The sequence below is a fragment of the Palaemon carinicauda genome, chromosome 31 (genome assembly GCF_036898095.1).
Source record: "Palaemon carinicauda isolate YSFRI2023 chromosome 31, ASM3689809v2, whole genome shotgun sequence".
NCBI lineage: Eukaryota > Metazoa > Arthropoda > Malacostraca > Decapoda > Palaemonidae > Palaemon > Palaemon carinicauda.
The window spans coordinates 77,565,606-77,584,413 of NC_090755.1; the positions used below are offsets into that span (position 1 = coordinate 77,565,606).

An 18,808-nucleotide genomic window follows, 5' to 3' on the forward strand; every position below is an offset into this window, starting at 1 on the left:
GTCCAGTACCAGACCAAGCACAAGTAGTAGAATTGTGAGCATCTGTACCACAAACCAATACACCTTCCTGGACTGGGATGGCTCTTGGTACTACACTGCCCCTCTCACGCATACGTGGGGAGAGATCGGTCGGAGTATCGTTAGACTTCAGTCAAACAGTCTTCCTGGACTTCGACAACTTCTTTGGACCAGCAGGCATGACATCTTTTCCCTTCAACGAGCAACAAAGACATCAAGGATTTGGGGCTGGTAACGACGATACTGGGATGAGGAAAGACACAGGTTCCTCTCTAATAGCAGTAGGTAAGGGCTCATAAAGGGTCGTAACATTTTGCAGCTCCTCTGCAGGTGTAAATGTCTTGCAGCTCCTCTGCAGGTGTAAATGTCTTGCAGCTCCTCTGCAGGTGTTAACATCTCTCAGCTCTGCATGTGTTAATGTCTCGCAGCTCCTCTGTAGATGTTAACATCTCACAGCTCCTCTGCAGGTGTTAATGTCTCACAGCTCCTCTGCAGGTGTTAATGTCTCACAGCTCCTCTGCAGGTGTTAATGTCTCGCAGCTCCTTTGCAGGTGTTAAAGTTTCCCAGCTCTTCTGCAGGTGAATCAGTCAAGGAGGAGGGTGCAGCAAGAGAAGTCTTTGGCCAACACCCATACAAGCTTCTTTGCTGACTGGACACCAGCATCAATGCCCAGGGAAAGAAACAACTTTTGTACGTCCAAGGCCCAGAAACGTAGTCGTCATCCTACACAACAGAATGCTAAATTTTAGGGAAAGGCAGAGGAGTACAATTTAAAATTACCATTGCTTAGGGAAAGTGACAATTCTACATTCCTTGAAAAAGGCCCCGAGCATAACCCAGTATGTCTTCCCTTCCTTAGAATTCCTTCAGAGAACCAAGTCTTAGAAGAATCCAAAGATGGCACAACTAACTAAAAAATGGGAGAAGAAGAAGCTCAAAAGGTTTCTTCGGCATCATCTTGGCCGTTACCAAATCTGAACCAGAAGAATCTCTCTTAGTAATTGGGGTCTTTGATTTACCAGACAGTACTACATTGAATCCCTCTCTCTGGTTACAGCTCATTTTGTCTTTGCCTACACATACACCGAATAGTCTGGCCTAATCTTTCCACATTCTCCTCTGTCCTCATACACCTGACAACACTGAGATTACCAAACAATTCTTCTTTGCTCGAGGGGTAAAAGATGACAAATTTGGAGACAATTTGTATTTTTCATAAAGATACAAACCTTTAGCTATTTATTAGGGGTTATTACTTTTAGCGAAGCTGGAAGGACGGGCCATTAAAATCTAGCGAGGGATAAATACCCATTCCACTAGTTAGCGGGGGTATGGGGTGCTCCCACTCACACACCGGTGATTTAGCTCACTCTGCTTGGATGTAGGACTTCAAAGGGGATAGGGTTGGTGGATAACTTTGTATAAATAGCTAAAGGTTTGTATCGTTAAGGAAAAATACAAATTATCTCCGAATTGGTAATTTGTTCCGTACCTGGAATACAAACCTACGCTATTTATTAAGAGTGACTCACCCATTAGGAGGGTGGACATCCGAGCCAAACTGGTTTTTTGGCTTTACCCGGGGGCTCTTTATTTTGTATAGGATTGTACCAAAAAAAAAAAAAAAAAAAGTCCCTGCACCTCGCTAAACCTTGCTACGCAAGGTCCGCAGCCTATGCAAGCTGTGTTGAGATGTTTGGAAGTGTCACAGAGAAGTTTCTTTTGAAGGCCAGGGACATAGCTAAGCCCCTAACATCATAGGCTCTGGGGCGAAATGAAAGAGGAGGGTCCGCATTCAGGGCATGGTCTATAACCTTGCGAATCCAGGCACAGATGGTATTCTTAGTGACCCTCCTCTTGTTCCTCCCTATGCTGAAGAAAAGTGCAGACACAAGGGGACGGGCTGCGGCTGTTCCTTGAGGTACAGCCTCAAACTCCTCACTGGGCAGAGTAAGAGATGATCAGGGTCAACAGTTACAGAGCGGAGACTCAAAATCTGGAAGGAGTTGAATCGTGAAGGCTTGATTGATTGGTTGAAAGTTTACTGGCATCCTGACATCTAAGGTCATTGACGCCGATAGCATTTATTATATATGAAAAATAAAAGAGAATTCCATTAAAACCATAAAAGTTAAGAAGTCATTATAATAATTAAATAGTTTTCAGAAGACCTGCTTCTGAAATAAATCTAAAAATGCCACTTGCACAGTAAGACACATCATGTCCCAGAATCTTGGCAAGGATGAACCTGCCACCCTCACCTCGAGCCTCAAATAAATATCTATTCCTTAAGTTATTATAATTGGGGTATTCGATCAACAAAAGCCTCACTGTTAGAGGTACCAAACAGTCGTCACAATATGGTTGGTGTTGGCCCCTCAGCATAAACTCGTGTGTCAACCTAGTGTGACCAATACGGAGACGACAAAGAGACATCTCCCATTTTCGGGGCATCATGTTATACCTCCAAAGAGATATGACTTTTGTTACCTCTCTCATTTTATTGCCATCTAGGCCATCCCAGTGCTGTTGCCATTTATTGCAAAGCAATTTCTTGATGTTAGGTAGAAAGTCATTACAGGGAATGGGATACCTTCTTGGCACCAACTCTGATGCTGCATTCTTCGCCAATGAATCTGCCTTTTCATTCCCACACACTCTTACATGTGCTGGAACCCAATAAAATCAAACCATTATACCTCTTCCTCCAATAATAAAAAGTCATTCTAAAATCTTTAAAACTAGAGGGTTACTAGAATTAAAAACTTCTAAAGCCTGAAGGACACTCCTTGCATCTCTAAAAATGGTAAAATTACCCTCATTTTCCAACGCTATTTTCTCAATAGCGGTTAGTATGCCATACAGTTCGGCAGTAAATATAAAAGCTGTTAGAGGAAGTGCACCTCTACAATTAAAACCATTACTATGTACTCCAAATCCGACGCCAGCATCAGATTTGGAGCCATCAGTATATATAAAAGTCGATCCCCTATGTTCTTCAACATGTTCCATAAACAGAGACCTGGATTCTAAGTCAGTCATATTCTTCTTAACTCCAATAAAATATTAACAAAAAGATATCTCTGGTAATTTCCATGGAGGCGTTGATGATACCTTAAATGGAAGCACCTTAATTCTAATTATATCAAGACTGTTTAAAAATTGTTTCACCTGAAACCCATAAGGTTGAGGAGATTTTGGGTGCAACTCAAAGTATGATGAGTGACTTACATGGCTTGCAGTCTGAAAGGCTAAAGAATTAGGGAGTCTTTGCAATCTAAACCAATACCGAATAATAGCAGAAATTCGGTAAAGATCTAGAGGTAACTCTCCAGCATCAACAAGGAGACTTGGGATAGGTGAGGTTTTAAATGCTCCAGTGGACAATCTAGTACCACCATGATGTATTGAATCTAATATCTTTAACCGGCTTGGGGTGGCTGAGGAGTATATTTCACATCCATAATTGATTTTGGAAAAAATCAAGGCCTTGTATAATTTCAAAATAGTATTGCGGTCTGGCCCCCATGATGTATGGGAAAATACTTTCAAAATATTCAGAGCCTCAAGACATTTAGCTTTTAATGCTTTTAAGTGAGAAACCCATGTAAGCCTACAATCAAACATCAAACCTAAAAATTTAGCTTCACTTGCACACGGTATCAGTTGACCTTTAATGTATATATCCGGGTCTGGATGTACTCCCCGGATACAACAAAAATGGACAAGAATAATTTTACTTGTCAAGAACTTAAATCCATTCATATCGGCCCACTGGATAATTTTGTCAATGGAGAGTTGTATTTTTCTCTCAACCATTGCCATTCTAGTTCCAGCAAACGATATTGAGAGATCATCCACAAATAATGTTGAGAGAACATCCCAGGGAATGACTGAGGATATTCCATTAATTGCTAGTGCAAAAAGAGTTACACTCAGCATCCTCCCCTGAGGAACTCCTCCTTCCTGACACTCACTCTCTGATAGAGATTCCCCCACTCTCACTTGAAAAACTCTATTTGAAAGGAATGCCCGAATAAATATTGGCAGCTCTCCTCTCAATCCCAATTCATGAATTGTTTTAAGTATACCATATCTCCAAGTGGTATCATATGCCTTTTCAAGGTCAAAAAAGACTGTCACATGGTGCTGTTTGGAAGCAAATGCTTCACAAATAGAGGACTCAAGACTTATCAACACACCAGTCGTTGAGTGCATTTTTCTGAATCCACATTGAATCGGTGATAAAATACCCTTCTTTTCAAGGTACCACATCAGTCTTGCATTGACCATCTTCTCCATAATTTTACATAAACATGATGTCAATGCAATAGGTCGGTGGTTTGCTGCTAAAAACTTGTCCTTACCAGGTTTTAAAAAGGCTAAAATAATGGCTAGTTCCTAAACACTTGGGTAACTATGATCATGACATATTCTATTAATAATGCTTAAAATAAATAACTTTGTATCAAAATGTACATGTTTAACCATTGCATATGGAATTCCATCGGGTCCAGGGGCTGTATCGTTACATGTAACGAGTGCGGAATCAAGTTCTCTTTCAGTAAAAGGAGAATTATACGATTCTTCCTTTCCTGTTGCAAAATTTTAAATTTTCTTTTCTTCAATGCTCCTGTACTGGTGACCAGGAGCTGCTACACTCTTGCGTGATACATTTGAAAAGTGGTCAGCCAGGGCATTGCTAACTTCATTTGCCTCAGTCACACACTGACCATTCACTTTCAACACTGGTGGTGGGTTTGGGGTAAATTTGCCGGCAATCTTTTTTACTTTCCTCCATACAGAAGATGTTGGTGTTCTACAATTAATGGAGGAAACAAAAGCCACCCATGATTGGCGTCTAGCTTCTTTCATGGCACGACAGAACTGTGCTCTACACTTTTTGTAGGTTATCAAATTTTCATCCGTACGGCGTCTACGCAATCTAGTCAGAGATTTTCTGGTGGCTCTGTGCAAGGCTGTTAATTCTGAAGACCACCACGGGACTGGTCATCTTCTGAATAGTCCTGTGGTTTTTGGAATCGAATTGATTCCTGCTGTATGGAGAGTTCCATTCAGTAGGTCTATGGCATCATCAACACTCTCAAACTGCTCTGCACTACCCTCTATTTCACTTAGCTCACGAAATTTAACCCAGTCTGCCTTGTCTAGATTCCATCGTGGCGATCTTTGTAGGCGGACCCTTGTTGGTGTTTATAAGGATTGGTGCATGATCACTGGTAAGCCAATCATCTAATGTCCTCCAATCGAAATCAAGAAGGCAGTTAGAGCTTGCAATTGAAAGGTCAATGCATGGCAAGGTACCTGTCTGAACATGGAAGTATGTGGGCTCTCCTGTATTAAGGAGCCTTACATGCTCGCTTTCCACAATTGATGAGAATCACCTCTACTAAATCATCATACAATACATTATCATTTGGAGGCAAGTACAGCGAACAGATTGTATATTTTCTCCCTATATCAATCTGTACAACCACTGCCTGCAGAGGTGTACGGACAGATAAAGGTAGTTGGGGGACATCTCGACGAACGTATGTGAGACTTCCGCCATGGCTCCCTACTCCGTGATCATAAGGTGTCCTATAACTAATATATTCACGAGGACAAGGGGTATTAGCATCAAGCTTGCTCTCCCGTAGACATACAGTTATGGGGGAATGCTCGTGAATTAAGAGCTTATGTTCTTCATATTTGGCCCTCAAACCCTGACAATTCCATTACAAAATGGATGAAAAAACTATGTATTATTTTCTGGAAGACATCTTTGATGAGGTCTTCCCATTGACAGTTTTTGATTTGACAATATTTTCTGTAGGCTTCTTAAGTTTGGGTCTTGATAAGTTAGGTTTTATATTAGCCTTTTCAGTGTTCTTCTTCCCAGCTGGTTCCCATTTTTATATGGGGTTGCCGTTGCGGATGAGCCGTTTCCATCTTTTTCTATTCTGCGCTTCTGCCTCATCAATCCCCTTCTCCTGTAAGTCTCCTCTCACACAGTCCCTCCATCTCTTTCTTGGTCTCCCTCTTCTTCTTCTTCCCTGAACCTCCATCTCCATAGTATGTCTCCAAACGTGGTCCTCATCTCTCCTCATCAGGTGTCCATACCATCTCAGCCTCCCTTCCTGCACTTTCTTTGATATTTCCACCACCTTTGTCGACCCCCTTATGTAGTCATTTTTTATCCGATCCTCTCTTGTCACCCCAGACATCCACCTAAGCATTCGCATTTCTGCCACATCCATCTTCTTCACCTCTGTCTTCCTCATGCTTCCTGTTTCCGTTCAGAGCAGCATTGCTGTTCTTACTACTGTCTTATAAAATTTCTTTTTAACCTCAGTGGTATTCTTTTGTCACAAAGAACTCCTGAAGCTGCTTTCCACTTATTCCAGCCTGCCTGTACCCGATTTTTAACTTCATCTTTCATACCTACTCCAGCGTTAACAAAGGATCTCAAATACTTAAAAAACTTATCAACTCTCTTTACCTGTTCTCCCCTAAGATGAATACTTTCTCTATCATCCCCCCCACTGGTGGTACACACATATTCTGTCTTAGATCTACTTATTCTCATTCCTCTGTCCTCCAGTACTTGCCTCCACCTTTCCAATTTCATTTCCAAATCTTCCCTGCTCTCTGCGCACAGAACAATATCATCTGCATACAATATGTTCCATGGTACTGCCTCCCTTACCTCTTCTATTAAAATGTCCATCACTATGTTAAAGATAAATGGGCTCAGAGCTGACCCTTGGTGTAATCCTACTCTCACCTCAAAACCCTCTATCTCCCCAGTACTTCTCCTCACTCTAGTAAATACATTACGGTAGATCTCTTGTATCAGTGGAACGTACTTCTCTGGCACCCTCCTCTCCCTCAGACTCCTCCATACCTCTTGTCTTGGGACTCGGTCATAAGCCTTTTCAAGGTCAATGAATACCACATGCAGGTCTCTTTGTTCTTACCTATATCTTGTGGGGGATGATGGACCTCAACTTGAATTTTTGATTGATTCAAGGAAGTTTTCCTGTTGATCTGAGATATCAACAGGCAAAACATCATATCTATTTGATGTCATAACTTTGGTGTTTTTAATGGATGGGGGTGAGAGAAATGGAGGTCTCTCTCTTTTCCTATTGACAATTGGTGATTTATTAGGTTTTGATGTTTTCCCCACTACAGGTGCACCTGATAACTGTTTTATGTGGAACCTTCATCAAATCAGGCAAAGATATAGCCTGAGAGAGGTTAGTATTATCCTTTGCAGTCGGGGACAAAGGTTTACTAGAGGTGAGCAAAGTCTTATGTGATATTCTTGCCTTATCCCCTAGAATTCTATCAGAAGATGGTAAATTTCTTTTCTGGGGAATAGAGGCAATATTAGGTGGGTTGGATGTCTCCTGCCTCATTTTTTCTCCTGATTTCAATACTTTTGCATAACTTGCTGATTTACTCAATAGTCTCTTGGCATGCCAACCACTTATGTGTTTGATACTGGATTTATTGAGAGCAGCCTCTTCCAGCTTATATTGCTGGCAGTTCCTATCAGTAGATTTGTGATTCAAATTGCAGTTTATACAATTGGCCTCTAGAGTACATTCTCCATGGTAAACATTGGAGCAAGTACTACACATTTTATCATTCTTGCAAACTTTAGATGGACGCCCATATCTAAAGCAATTAAAATATTGCAGCGGCTTCTGCTTAAAAGTTCAAACTTTAATTCGTTCATTTTCTATGTAAATGTGGAAAGGCACATCAGCATCCTGGAAAGTCAGGATAATCATTGACGTTCCAGGGACTTTATGCACTTTCCACACAGTTAAAGGACACATGGCCAATATCTCCTCTTCTGAAAACTCATAAAAGTCTCTATTGAAAACTACTCCCCTTCCATAACTAAAGTTTAGATGGGGTTTCACATCCAGCTTTATGTCATTGTTCTCTATATTTAAATTGCAAAGTATAACAGATTGAGTTTCTGATTTGGCACTTATTAGGAAACTGTTCTTTCCAAACCGAGATATATCTCCTGGTGCGATGGTACCTACTTTCATTTGAAGAAATTTACATATCTTGAAATAATTTCCAGTACTCCCTTTTGATTGAGCAACAAGCCACTTTGGTGGTTTTGGCTTTCTCTGGGAGGGTACAACTACCTCTAGACCTTTATCAATCCAATCCAATATACATCTAGATTCTTAGGTAGCTGATTGCAAAGAGCACCCTTGAAATTCAAATTATTGATTTTAATATTCATGATATCATTGATTGCATTGAATGCTTCATCATGGTTATCAAATGATATCCATGAATCCCATTTGTCACCTTCAAGCCTCATTCTAATTTTCCTTATGTGACAATAACATTGAAATAATTTATACAGCACATCATAATTGATTTCAATGGGAATCTGAGTGACATGAAGGATTCGTAAATTATCCATGTCACCCAAATTACTTTGTTTTTGAACAATAGTAGAACGGTCCTTTGGAGTTTCCAGGACGTCAACAGAGGGGTTAGTTTTTGAAGTAGAGGCAAGCCGGGTTATCCACCTCTTATTGGAAGATGTCAGTCCTCCTATCCCATGTGGCCCAACATAAGAAGAGGCTTCAGCGGGGACCAGTCCTCTATTAGAGAGGGGCTGTCTCTCTTAAGGTGGGTGTACACTGGTCAGTGGGGGTGATTAGCCCCTCCCACCGACGACTCCAATGCCTGGCGTCACCCATTACCCGCAAATATGGGCGACTTAAAACCGGATCACTGGAGCCCGACTCTTAACAGACTTGGTTTGCACCCAATGGGGTCTGCCAGAGGGTGATGGCATCTAAATTTGTACAGGTTGAGGTGGTATGACATCCATCCCACCCTGTGACAAATCCAAAGAGGCAGTCAAAACCTAAGTCATACAAGCCAAAGTCATCAACAAGTTCATGCCCAAGAGGAAGAGATGGGAGAGTAAAAGAAGTAATCAAAAGAACGGAGAGAAAGTGCTGACTAATTTAGTTGGATCAATAGTTGGGCACCGTGGTCCAGTGGGAAAGTAGTTCCCACTGTTCATTAGAGCCCAGCTGCTGATCCCTAAGCCCCCCATCCTCATCAAGGCTTCAGCATCTGGGGGGTCATATAATGGAGGAGGCGGATGCCTATCCTGTGTGCCCAATATGATACTAGGGTGAACACTCTGGTGAAGACTTGGGGTGCTGTGGAATGACCGAAGAACAGCACCTTGAACTGGTATTTCCTGTTGTCTAGGCTGAATCTTAAGTACTTCCTTGAAGACAGATGGATTGGTATCTGGAAATACGCATCCTTCAGGTCCAGTGTGCACATGAAGTCCCGTGGTCTTACCACTTGGCTGACTGTGTCTGCCGTCACCATGCTGAACGGAGTTTGAGTGACAAACTTGTTCAGAACTGAAAGGTCGATGACAGGTTTCCAGCCTTCAGACGCCATTTTCACAAGAAAGAGTTGACTGAGGAAGCCTGAAGACTCATCGAGGACCTCTTGGAGAGTGCACTTCTTCAACAAGGTCTGGACTTCTGCCCGGAGGGCTAGCCCCTTTGCTGATCCCATCGCAAAGGAGTGTATTGACACTGGATTCCTGATTAGGGGAGGGAGACATGTTGTGAACGGGAGGTGATATCCTGAACAAATCATGGAGATTGTCCAGGGCTCGACCACGAGTTGCTTCCACCTGTCCCAATAACTTTGTAGGCTTTGGGGACAGGAGGTCTTCGTCCAACAGGGATGGAGTGTCTTTCTGAGAAACAGGAGGAACTTGCCTCGATGGTCTGCATGGAGCCAGCTTCACCCTTGGGGAAGTGACCGCATCAGAAACTCCTCTTTTCCTCTTCAAAGGGGTAGAGGAAGCCATGGTTCCGTGCCTTAGGTCTAGAGCTATAGGTCGCTCTAATGAGCTATCAGACAGGACAGGCTTGAAAGCCTGTGTTACGGCTCTGACTAAGGCACTGAACCAGGGTTGCTGGCTGACGGATGCCCTATCAGACAGATCCCCTGAAAGGAAAGGGACCGAAGGTTCCCTACGAGGAGTCACTGTGATAGGTGGGTCCGCCTTAGAAGGCAGTTTAGGGATCCTGAATCTGCTGGAATGTGTTTCCCTTCTCCTGCAGTGCACGCTGGTATGCGTTTGCGGGGAGGGGAAGGAGGTGATGGCAACCTTGCCAGATGACGCATCTGTGCTCGTGCCTGTTGGTGCGAGTGTTCGCGTGGAGGAGAATACTGGCGCTCGCGCGAGGGAGAATATTGGTGCTCGCGTGTGGGAAAATATTGGCGCTCACGCGCGCGTGCGCAGGAGCGTATTGGCATGAATCATGGCGCGTGCGCATCTCTGTGTGCGCGCAGGTGAGCGCGAATGTTCGGGCGAGCGCTGGCGCGCTGGTGAAAGTTGGCACGTAGGTGAGGGCGGCAACGTGGTTATCGTCTCACCTATAGACTTGTGCGCTGGAGTGATGGCGCGCAAGTATCTGTTGGCACGCATGCGATGAAGGGCGCACATGTTGGCGTGCAGGAGAGCGCTGGCGTGTAGAAGCGCGTTGGCGTGCAGGTGAGTACTGGCGCGTAGGAGAGCATTGGCGCGCAGGTGAGCGCTGGCGTGCAGGCGAACACTGGCGCGTAGGCGCGCAGGTGGCCGCTGGCGCGTAGGAAATCGTGGGTACGTGGGCGCAGGAGAGCAGGAGATCATCAGCGCGCAGGAGAGCGCAAGAGCGTACAGGTAGTCGACCCTGGACGTATGCACAGGGTGCGCAGGTGATCATGGGCATGTGGCGTGCAGGAGCGCGCTGACATGTAGGTGAATGTTGACGTGTAAGCGCTTGTTGGCGCGCAAGCGCGTGAGGCTGCTGCCATCTGTGAGGGCGAGCAGATTAGGGGGCGCGCCAAAGCACTGTAGTGACGAGCTGCTGGTGAGCGCTGAAGGTCTGGGCGCATAGTGCACAGGGCGAGTGTGATAGCGGGCATCTGCGTACTTTGGAGGAGCTACAGTGGGCTTTACAGGCGACAGGAATGGTGATGGAAGGTCGGCAGGTCTGGAGGATGGATGGTCGGGGTGTTCTTTATAAGAAGGACCATCCACCAAAGGAGATCACGAACGATCTGCAGAGAGGTTCAGGATCGAAGTCACAAGACTGGTTGCAGGTGCAATGATGGATGATGAATGAAGATCTGACGGAGGCTCCTCTGCGGGGGACTGCAGTGATGACGTTGAACCAAAGAGGCGTCTCTTCACGGCTGGTGAATGGAGACCTCTGAGGCGAAGAGGAAGGCGAGCCTTCCGACGGATGCGCCCTCTGGGTCCGTTGCATCAGCAAGCTGAACATCAGCAGTCCTCCGAAGGGGAGTCTCTATAAGTGAAGTCCCCCGAGGAGGAGAAACACTAGCAGGAGAGACCGACGTTGAACTTAGTTTCCCCCTCGGAGGGTGGTCAGGAACAGGGGAAACTAAGTCGGCAGCTACAGCTATAGAGTTTGGAGTGGCAGAGGAGATGGATGACGACGCATGAGACACATCTGACACAACAACGTCGACAAGAGTCAGAGGATCTGCCTCTGACGGCTACGATGACTGCTTAACAGAAGCATCCATGCGGATGAACTACAGCAGGGCTTCCTTGGAGGGCGAACCCGTGAGCCCTAAGGAAGACCATATCTGAAAAAGGGAAGTTAGTGACAAGGCCTCAGCAGAGGGGAGAGGTGGGGCTGCTTTGCTAGGGGAAGCAACATCATCTCTCGAGACCCGGGGTTGGTCGATAATAACATGGTCTACGCTACTACTCGACGGTCTCTCGTAAGAGACCAACCGAGTAGGAGCTTCGGGCAACGAAAAAAAGAGACCTTGTGTTTTTCTCCCTTCAAAGCAACCTTTGAAGGAGAAATATCCCGCTTGAACTTCTTCTTCCGCCGTCGCCCAAACCTCTCCCACTGGGAGGAAGACCACCCCCTGTACTCACTACACTTGTTAACACTATCACACTGTTGACCTCTGCAGGAAGGAATAAGGACGTGAGGATCAGTCTCGACCGCCGACATATATGTTCCACAAGGGGGGCTGGAGAGTCCTGGGCAAGTGAGCGTGGTTGCAGAAGTCAACTTCACACACAACACTCTAAGAGAAAAAGAGAAAATGGTGTTAATGGCTGCCAATAGTCGGCGAGGATGAAGAGCGGCAACGTCCGTTCACCATCCGAGCTGAAAGCAAAGTGACCTCAATCACAGTTGTGTGAGGGGGAGCGATAGCAAGCTACCCTCCCTAGCCCCCGCTAACTAGCGGTGTGGGTAGTTAACCCTCGTTAAAAATTAATGGCTCGTCATTTCAGCTACGCCGAAAGTAATACCCCTATTAAATAGCGTGGTTTGTATTCCAGTTACGGAACAAAATTGAAGTTTAACACTCATTCTGAGAGTTAGGAATAAGAATCCCACAAAGCATTGAAGGAAAGTTAGTAACAGACGACCCTTCATCGTTGTGATGACCAAGAGCAGAGCGAGAACACGTACGCTAGCATCAACTCAGAGAAGCGCTGGTAGGTCCATGATGCAATCATACAATATTGCCAGACCCAAAATAATTCTTCAATCTGGTAGTGACAAAAGCTGTGCCAGAGCTATCCCAATAAATGACGAGGGTTTATATCTGCATAGGAACAAGTCACAATTTACAGCACCTATAACTAAAGCAGCCACCCTTCTAATCTGGCAAAAACCTTCCATTCTAGCAAATTTCATGTCTAACCTGAAGTCTGTTGAGGATAACGGGTTGCTGATTACGTATAACAATTGCTTCTTGGTCAGCATCGTCAGGCGGTGGAGTGAAAACTTCAGCTACATGATTTAAAAACCCACTAACACTCTTTTTCATGTTATTTGCTGTACTTTCATCATCATCTAACTGAAAAGAAAATACAAAATACAAAATATATTACAGCAGATTGAGATAAATGATTTTGGATTGGATTAAAGAAGTTGGTTATACAGTTTGGCACTGGGGCCCGTGAGCCCATCAAGTGTTCTCAAAACAAGGGGAAACCCCAGTTATTGCACTATGAAATAAAAGTTAGGAGAGGCTGGACATCAAAAAGCAAGATAGGAAATGGGAAGAACAACAAAGTAGAAAATTATAAAGAAAGTACCGAGGCAAAAGGCATGCTGCAAAGACCCTTAAGTAATGCCTAACGTACTGATGTAATGACAGCACTAAACCCCTAAGTGGTAGATAATTCTGGTAATACATAAAGCTTAAAATATCAGAAAGCCACAAAAAGACTAAAACACAAAAGCATAATCTTTTGTATTTCTTGTGCAAAATGCAGTTAATGAGAAAATCTATTGTAGTTGAGTTTGGATAACTTCTGACACATATAAATGTTAAGTCAGCTTCAGTTTTCAGTTTTATAGAAAATTTTCAGCAACATTTGAAAATATCTTTGTATTCATTATGAAATAAGTTTTCAGGATAAAAAAATTCTACCACATTAGGATGTTCACCCAAACACATTTTGCACAATAACCTAATACTGGTATAGTATTATTTTTTTCTTTGTAAATAAGATTAAACTCTTCAATAAGAGCTTCACTCTTAAGGTGTTAGATATGAAGAATGAATGATATGACGGTGCTTTTTAAAGTGCAGTACTATATAGGGCAATTGAAAGTTTTCCAACTTAAATTTGCTGAAACATACTTACTCGCAGCTTTTCCTTAAGTGTACTGGCTGTTGATGATACAACAGATGATGCTTCTTCGGTAACAACTTTCGTGAACTCATCAATGTCTTTCTTGACAAACTCGAGAACTTCAGAGGACTGAGATACCACCTGGCACATAAAGAAATATGTCAATTTTAATACTGTAATTAAGACTGTAATAACATTACATAATTCAAATGATTATGATTAAAATCTACAGTAAATATTGTATGATAAGCATTTATGGTGATTGTTTCTTTTTATAAATAACTGAAAAATCAGCTAACCATGCAGCCAACTGAAGCAGTTTGTCTTTAACAATGGTATTGATTTTAAGGGGAAACTTCAAATTTCTACCACAGGTATGTAGGAAAGTAAGTGTTGAATGCTAATATAAGCAAATATAATCAGACACATTATGCAATAGCATAATGTGTCTGATTATATTTGCTTATATTAGCAATTTGATTACATTATTTGATAAAAATTAATCCAGGTACTGTATTATGGTCATGGCTCTACCCAGAGAAAATGACAAAAATGTAGGTTCCATACAAAAGTAGGGGACTTACTACATCGCTTTTAGATTGAATTTAAATCAATTACGTCTTTATATAAAACAGTATATCTTTGTCTTGAATTAGAGAAAATCCAAAATTTTAAGTAATTTTTATTTTTCCTAACATACTTACCGAGAACTACTTTCTTAGGAGTTACCTGTAATCTCCTCTCTACCGACCAGAGTTTTGTGTAGCACAGTATACCCTAAACCCGTTTTCTATGGAGGGCTAACTCGGGAGTAAGAGAACATGCCCCGAGGGTAGCTTTTGCGCTAGGTCGAGGTCCGCTTGGGTCGTGAGCGTCAGTAAGTTCTTCGGATGTTGCACAATTCTCGCAAGGGCAGAGAGGCACTCGGGGAAGGTAGGGAGGGCCATTACCCGAAAGTAGTTCTCGGTAAGTATGTTAGGAAAAATAAAAATTACTTAAAATTTTTTATTTGTTCCAACACGAATACTTAATTCGAACTACTTTCTTAGGAGACTTACACTTTAGGAGGTGGGAGTGCCTTCCTGACCCTCAGACCCAGCAAGCGGAAGCCAAGAGGCCTAGGTATAAAACAAAACATACTAGGAAAACGGACGATAGGGTAACTACACAAAGAGCTCACGTTAGTGTCTAAGTACTCACCCTTTGAAAAACTTCTTCTGATGTTGAATCCAGTAACGTAGTTGCAGAGACGTGTTATCCAATGGTTATAAGAGGGTTATCTCCGATAAGGATAGGAAAAAACGGGGATTAGGGTGAAAGGGAACGAACCTGTGTCTCCCGGTTTGCTATCCACGATTGAGTCTGGGGCTTTTACCGTTAAATCACTTGAAGCGCGGAGATGACTGTTCCAATGGAGAACCCGTCTAAGGACCTCCTTGAGTAGTCCTTGAGGTAATGGGCAGTAAAGGTTGACTGGTTAGACCAGGTACCTGCCCGAAGGATCTGACCCACTGCCATGTTTTTCTCAAAGGCTAAGGACGTGCTCAGACCCCTGATGTCATGGGGTTTGGGGGCGCCTGGTAAGGCCAGTCCTTCTTCCCTGTAGGCCCTGGCAATAACTTGTCTCAACCAGAAGGAAATGGTATTCTTCGATACCTGTTTCTTAGTAACACCTGTGGAGACGAAAAGGCTCTTGATGCCTGGCTGGAGATGAGCAGTCCTTTTAAAGTATTTTCTAATGGCACGGACCGGGCATAATCTCAAATCCTCAGAATTCCCCGTCCTAGGGATAGCTGGCAGAGAGAAACCTTCGAATTTTGGGTCCCAGACAGCTGGGTTCTGGGTTTTCGCCCCAAATGAAGGAACGAACTTGAAAGAGATCTCTTTCCACCCCTTCGAATGAGAGACGTCATGAGACAGCCCATGGATCTCCCCTACTCTTTTTGCGGAAGCCAAGGCTAGCAAAAAGACTGTCTTGAGAGTGAGATCCCTGTCTACGATATCTTTCATTGGCTCGAAGGGGGGGCCACTTAACATCTTCAGGACCCTAGTTAAGTCCCACTGAGGCACCCTGACTACTTGTGGGGGGCAGGACTGCTCAAAGCTCCTGACAAGCATCGAGATGTGTCTAGAGGAACCCAGGTCGATGCCCTTCAGAAGGAAGACTTGACCCAAGGCAGCCCGCACTCCTTTTATAGCTGGGATTGACATTCCTATTTCGTCCCTGAGATATACCAGAAAGTCTGCTATGTCTGGGACCGAGGCTTTGAGGGGTTTAATGTGCCTCGAAGCGCACCACTTCGTGAAAGAGGCCCACTTCGCTTGGTAGACCGCTGCCGACGACCTTCTCAGGTATAGCGACATCCTCTTAGCCGTAGCTGCTGAATACCCTTCTTTCTTTAGGAGTCGCTCGATAGTCTCCAGGCATGAAGGCGTAGAGACTGTGGGTTGTCGTGAAACCTGAGAAAGTGCGGCTGTCGTAGAAGATCTGACCTGTCGGGGAGTGGCCACGGGGGGTGACTCGCCAGGTCTTTTAGGTCTGCGAACCACTCTCTCTCTCCGGCCACCAGGGCACTACCAAAGTCATCCTTAAGTTTCGGGGAGTCCTTACTCTGTTGAGTACTTGCCTTATCAACGTGAAGGGGGAAAAGCGTAAACGTCTAGGTTGTCCCACCTGTGCTGAAAGGCATCCTCCAAGGCTGCCTTCGGGTCTGGGACAGGAGAACAATACACGGGAAGTTGCGCGTTCAGTTTGGTTGCAAAGAGGTCCATCACCGGGGAACCCCAACGTTGGATGATGAGCTTGGCTACTTCTGGAAGGAGGGACCATTCTGTCCCTACTATTTGACCCATCCTGCTGAGACCGTCGGCTAGAACGTTCTTTTTCCCGGGGATGAACCTTGCCAATAACACAACCTGGTTCGTTTCTGCCCAATCTAGGATCTCTAGGGCGAGATCGCACAATTCCCTTGATTTCAAACCTCCTTGTTTCTTTATGTACGCTACCACTGTGGCGTTGTCGCACATCAACGCCACAATGCTTCCCCTTAGTAGATCGACGAAGTGTAGGCAAGCTTTCTGGACTGCCTTCAACTCTAGGACATTGATGTGTAGGTCCTTTTCTCCGTCCATCCAGGTTCCTCTCGCCGTCCCGTTGAGGAGATGGGCTCCCCATCCCTGGTTGGAAGGCGTCTGTGAAAAGAAGTAACTCGGGAGGGTCGTTCGCGAAGGGCATCCCCTTGAGCGAGTTCGACCGGCAATGCCACCATTCCAGGGAGGGTATTGTGTTTGGTAGGACTAGGATTAGTTTCTGTTGCGAGTCCAGTTGGCACCAGAGGTTCTTCAGGTTCCATTGGACGGCTCTGAGTCTGAGTCTCCCCTGGGGAACCAGTTTTTCCAACGACACCAGATGCCCTATTAGTCTTTGCCAGTCCTTCGCCCTCCTGGGTTGCCCCGACAGGAACGGACGAAGGATCTTCATCAGATTGCTTATTCTGTCCTACGACGGAAATGCTTTTCCTAGAAGGGTATCCAGTGTCATCCCCAAATAGGTCATTCTGGTGGAGGGGGATAGGTTCGATTTTTCCGGGTTGATCATGATACCCAGACCCTTGCAAAACTGGAGAAGTTTCATCCCTTGCTCCTTCAAGACGTCCTTCGAGGAGGAAAGAAGCAACCAGTCGTCCAGGTACCGGATGAGGCGAATGCCTCGCTCGTGGGCCCACACTGAGACTGTCGTGAAGACTCTCGTGAATACCTGGGGAGCTGTTGACAATCCGAAGCAAAGGGTCTTGAATTGCAGGATCTGGGTACCCCATTTCACCCGGAGAAACTTTCAACTTGAGGGGTAGCCGGAATTTGGAAGTAAGCGTCCTTGAGGTCTATGGTCATCATGTAATCTTCCTCCCTCAAGGACAGCAGGACTGACTTCGGAGTGTCCATTTTGAACTCTGTCTTCCTTATGAACTTGTTGAGAGCCGACAGATCTATCACCGGCCTCCACCCCCCTGTCGCTTTTTCCACCAGGAACAGACGACTGTAGAAACCTGGTCCTGGGTGTAGGATCTCCTCCATGGCGCCCTTCTCCAACATGGTGGACACCTCCTCTTGAAGGGCGGCCCTCTTCAACGGGTCCTTGGGTACCAACCACTCCGACCGGCTGGCCGGAATTAGAGGGGGAGGTTCTGCTAAGAACGGTAACCTGTAGCCTTCCTTCAGTACGGACACTGACCAGGGCTCTGCTCCGTGAGCTTTCCATGCTTGCCAATATAGTGTGAGGCATCCCCCAACCTGAGGCTTGGGCAGGAATAGGGGGCCTCCCACTCTATCTCCTCCTGGAGGAGCAGCCTGAACGGCCTCTCCTGGAGGCAGAATAACCTGTCCTAAAGGAGGCTGAAGCTGCTGGGGCTCCTCTACGGGGGGGCTGAGGCGCTGAGGCCCAGGAGGAAGAAGGGGCTTCTCTCTTCGTCAGGCTAGGAGGGGCTTGAGACGTCGCGGCACTGTCTGAGACTGACCTCTTGTAGGGAGGTCTCCTTACCGGCGTAGGCCTGGGCGCGTTTATTTCCTTCCTCTTAGCCACCTTCTCCATGATCTCCTCCAAGTCCTTTAAGGGGAACAAGGAGTCACCCCACAAAGGAAGGCTCCTCATGGCCCTCGCCTCTCTGTCTGGGACCTTCCGGGACATCTTCGCCAGGATGGTGTCCCTCTTGCGAAGCACCCAATTCGCTGTCAGGGTGAGAGACTGGTAAGTGAGGAACTTAAGAGTCTTGCCCCCGGAGGTGATAAGCTCCCTCAGGAGGCTTTGCTGTTCTGGGTCTGTCGGGTCATAAGTAGCTTGCACACCTACTAATGTGGAAGCCCACCAGTCTAGCCAAGAGGAGACGTGCACTAGGTCCTTAGACATTACCTCCATCATCGCAGCCTCTGATGGAGAAAAACAGACCGGGGCTGAAGAGGCTCTGTCCTCCGATGCGCCCTGTCCCAGAATGTCGAGAGCAGGTTCCACTTTGCAGGCTCCCGGCCGTCGTCCTTCTGGCACATAGACCCTGCTCTGCGTTTTGAGCCCCTGGAGCAACTTCGAAGAG

At 45.3% G+C, this 18,808-nt stretch overlaps 1 protein-coding gene across 3 annotated transcripts in view; it reads right to left on the reverse strand.

Annotated features, from left to right (window-relative positions):
- Positions 1-18,808, reverse strand: part of LOC137624551 (BSD domain-containing protein 1-like) — a 173,690-nt gene that overhangs the window by 98,412 nt on the left and 56,470 nt on the right. For all 3 annotated transcript variants that reach the window (XM_068355442.1, XM_068355441.1, XM_068355443.1), the window contains 2 exons: positions 13,737-13,865; positions 12,785-12,940 (listed from right to left, as the gene is read on the reverse strand). In XM_068355442.1, the coding sequence (XP_068211543.1) occupies positions 12,785-12,940; positions 13,737-13,865 (285 nt within the window). The remainder of the gene's footprint in view (positions 1-12,784; positions 12,941-13,736; positions 13,866-18,808) is intronic.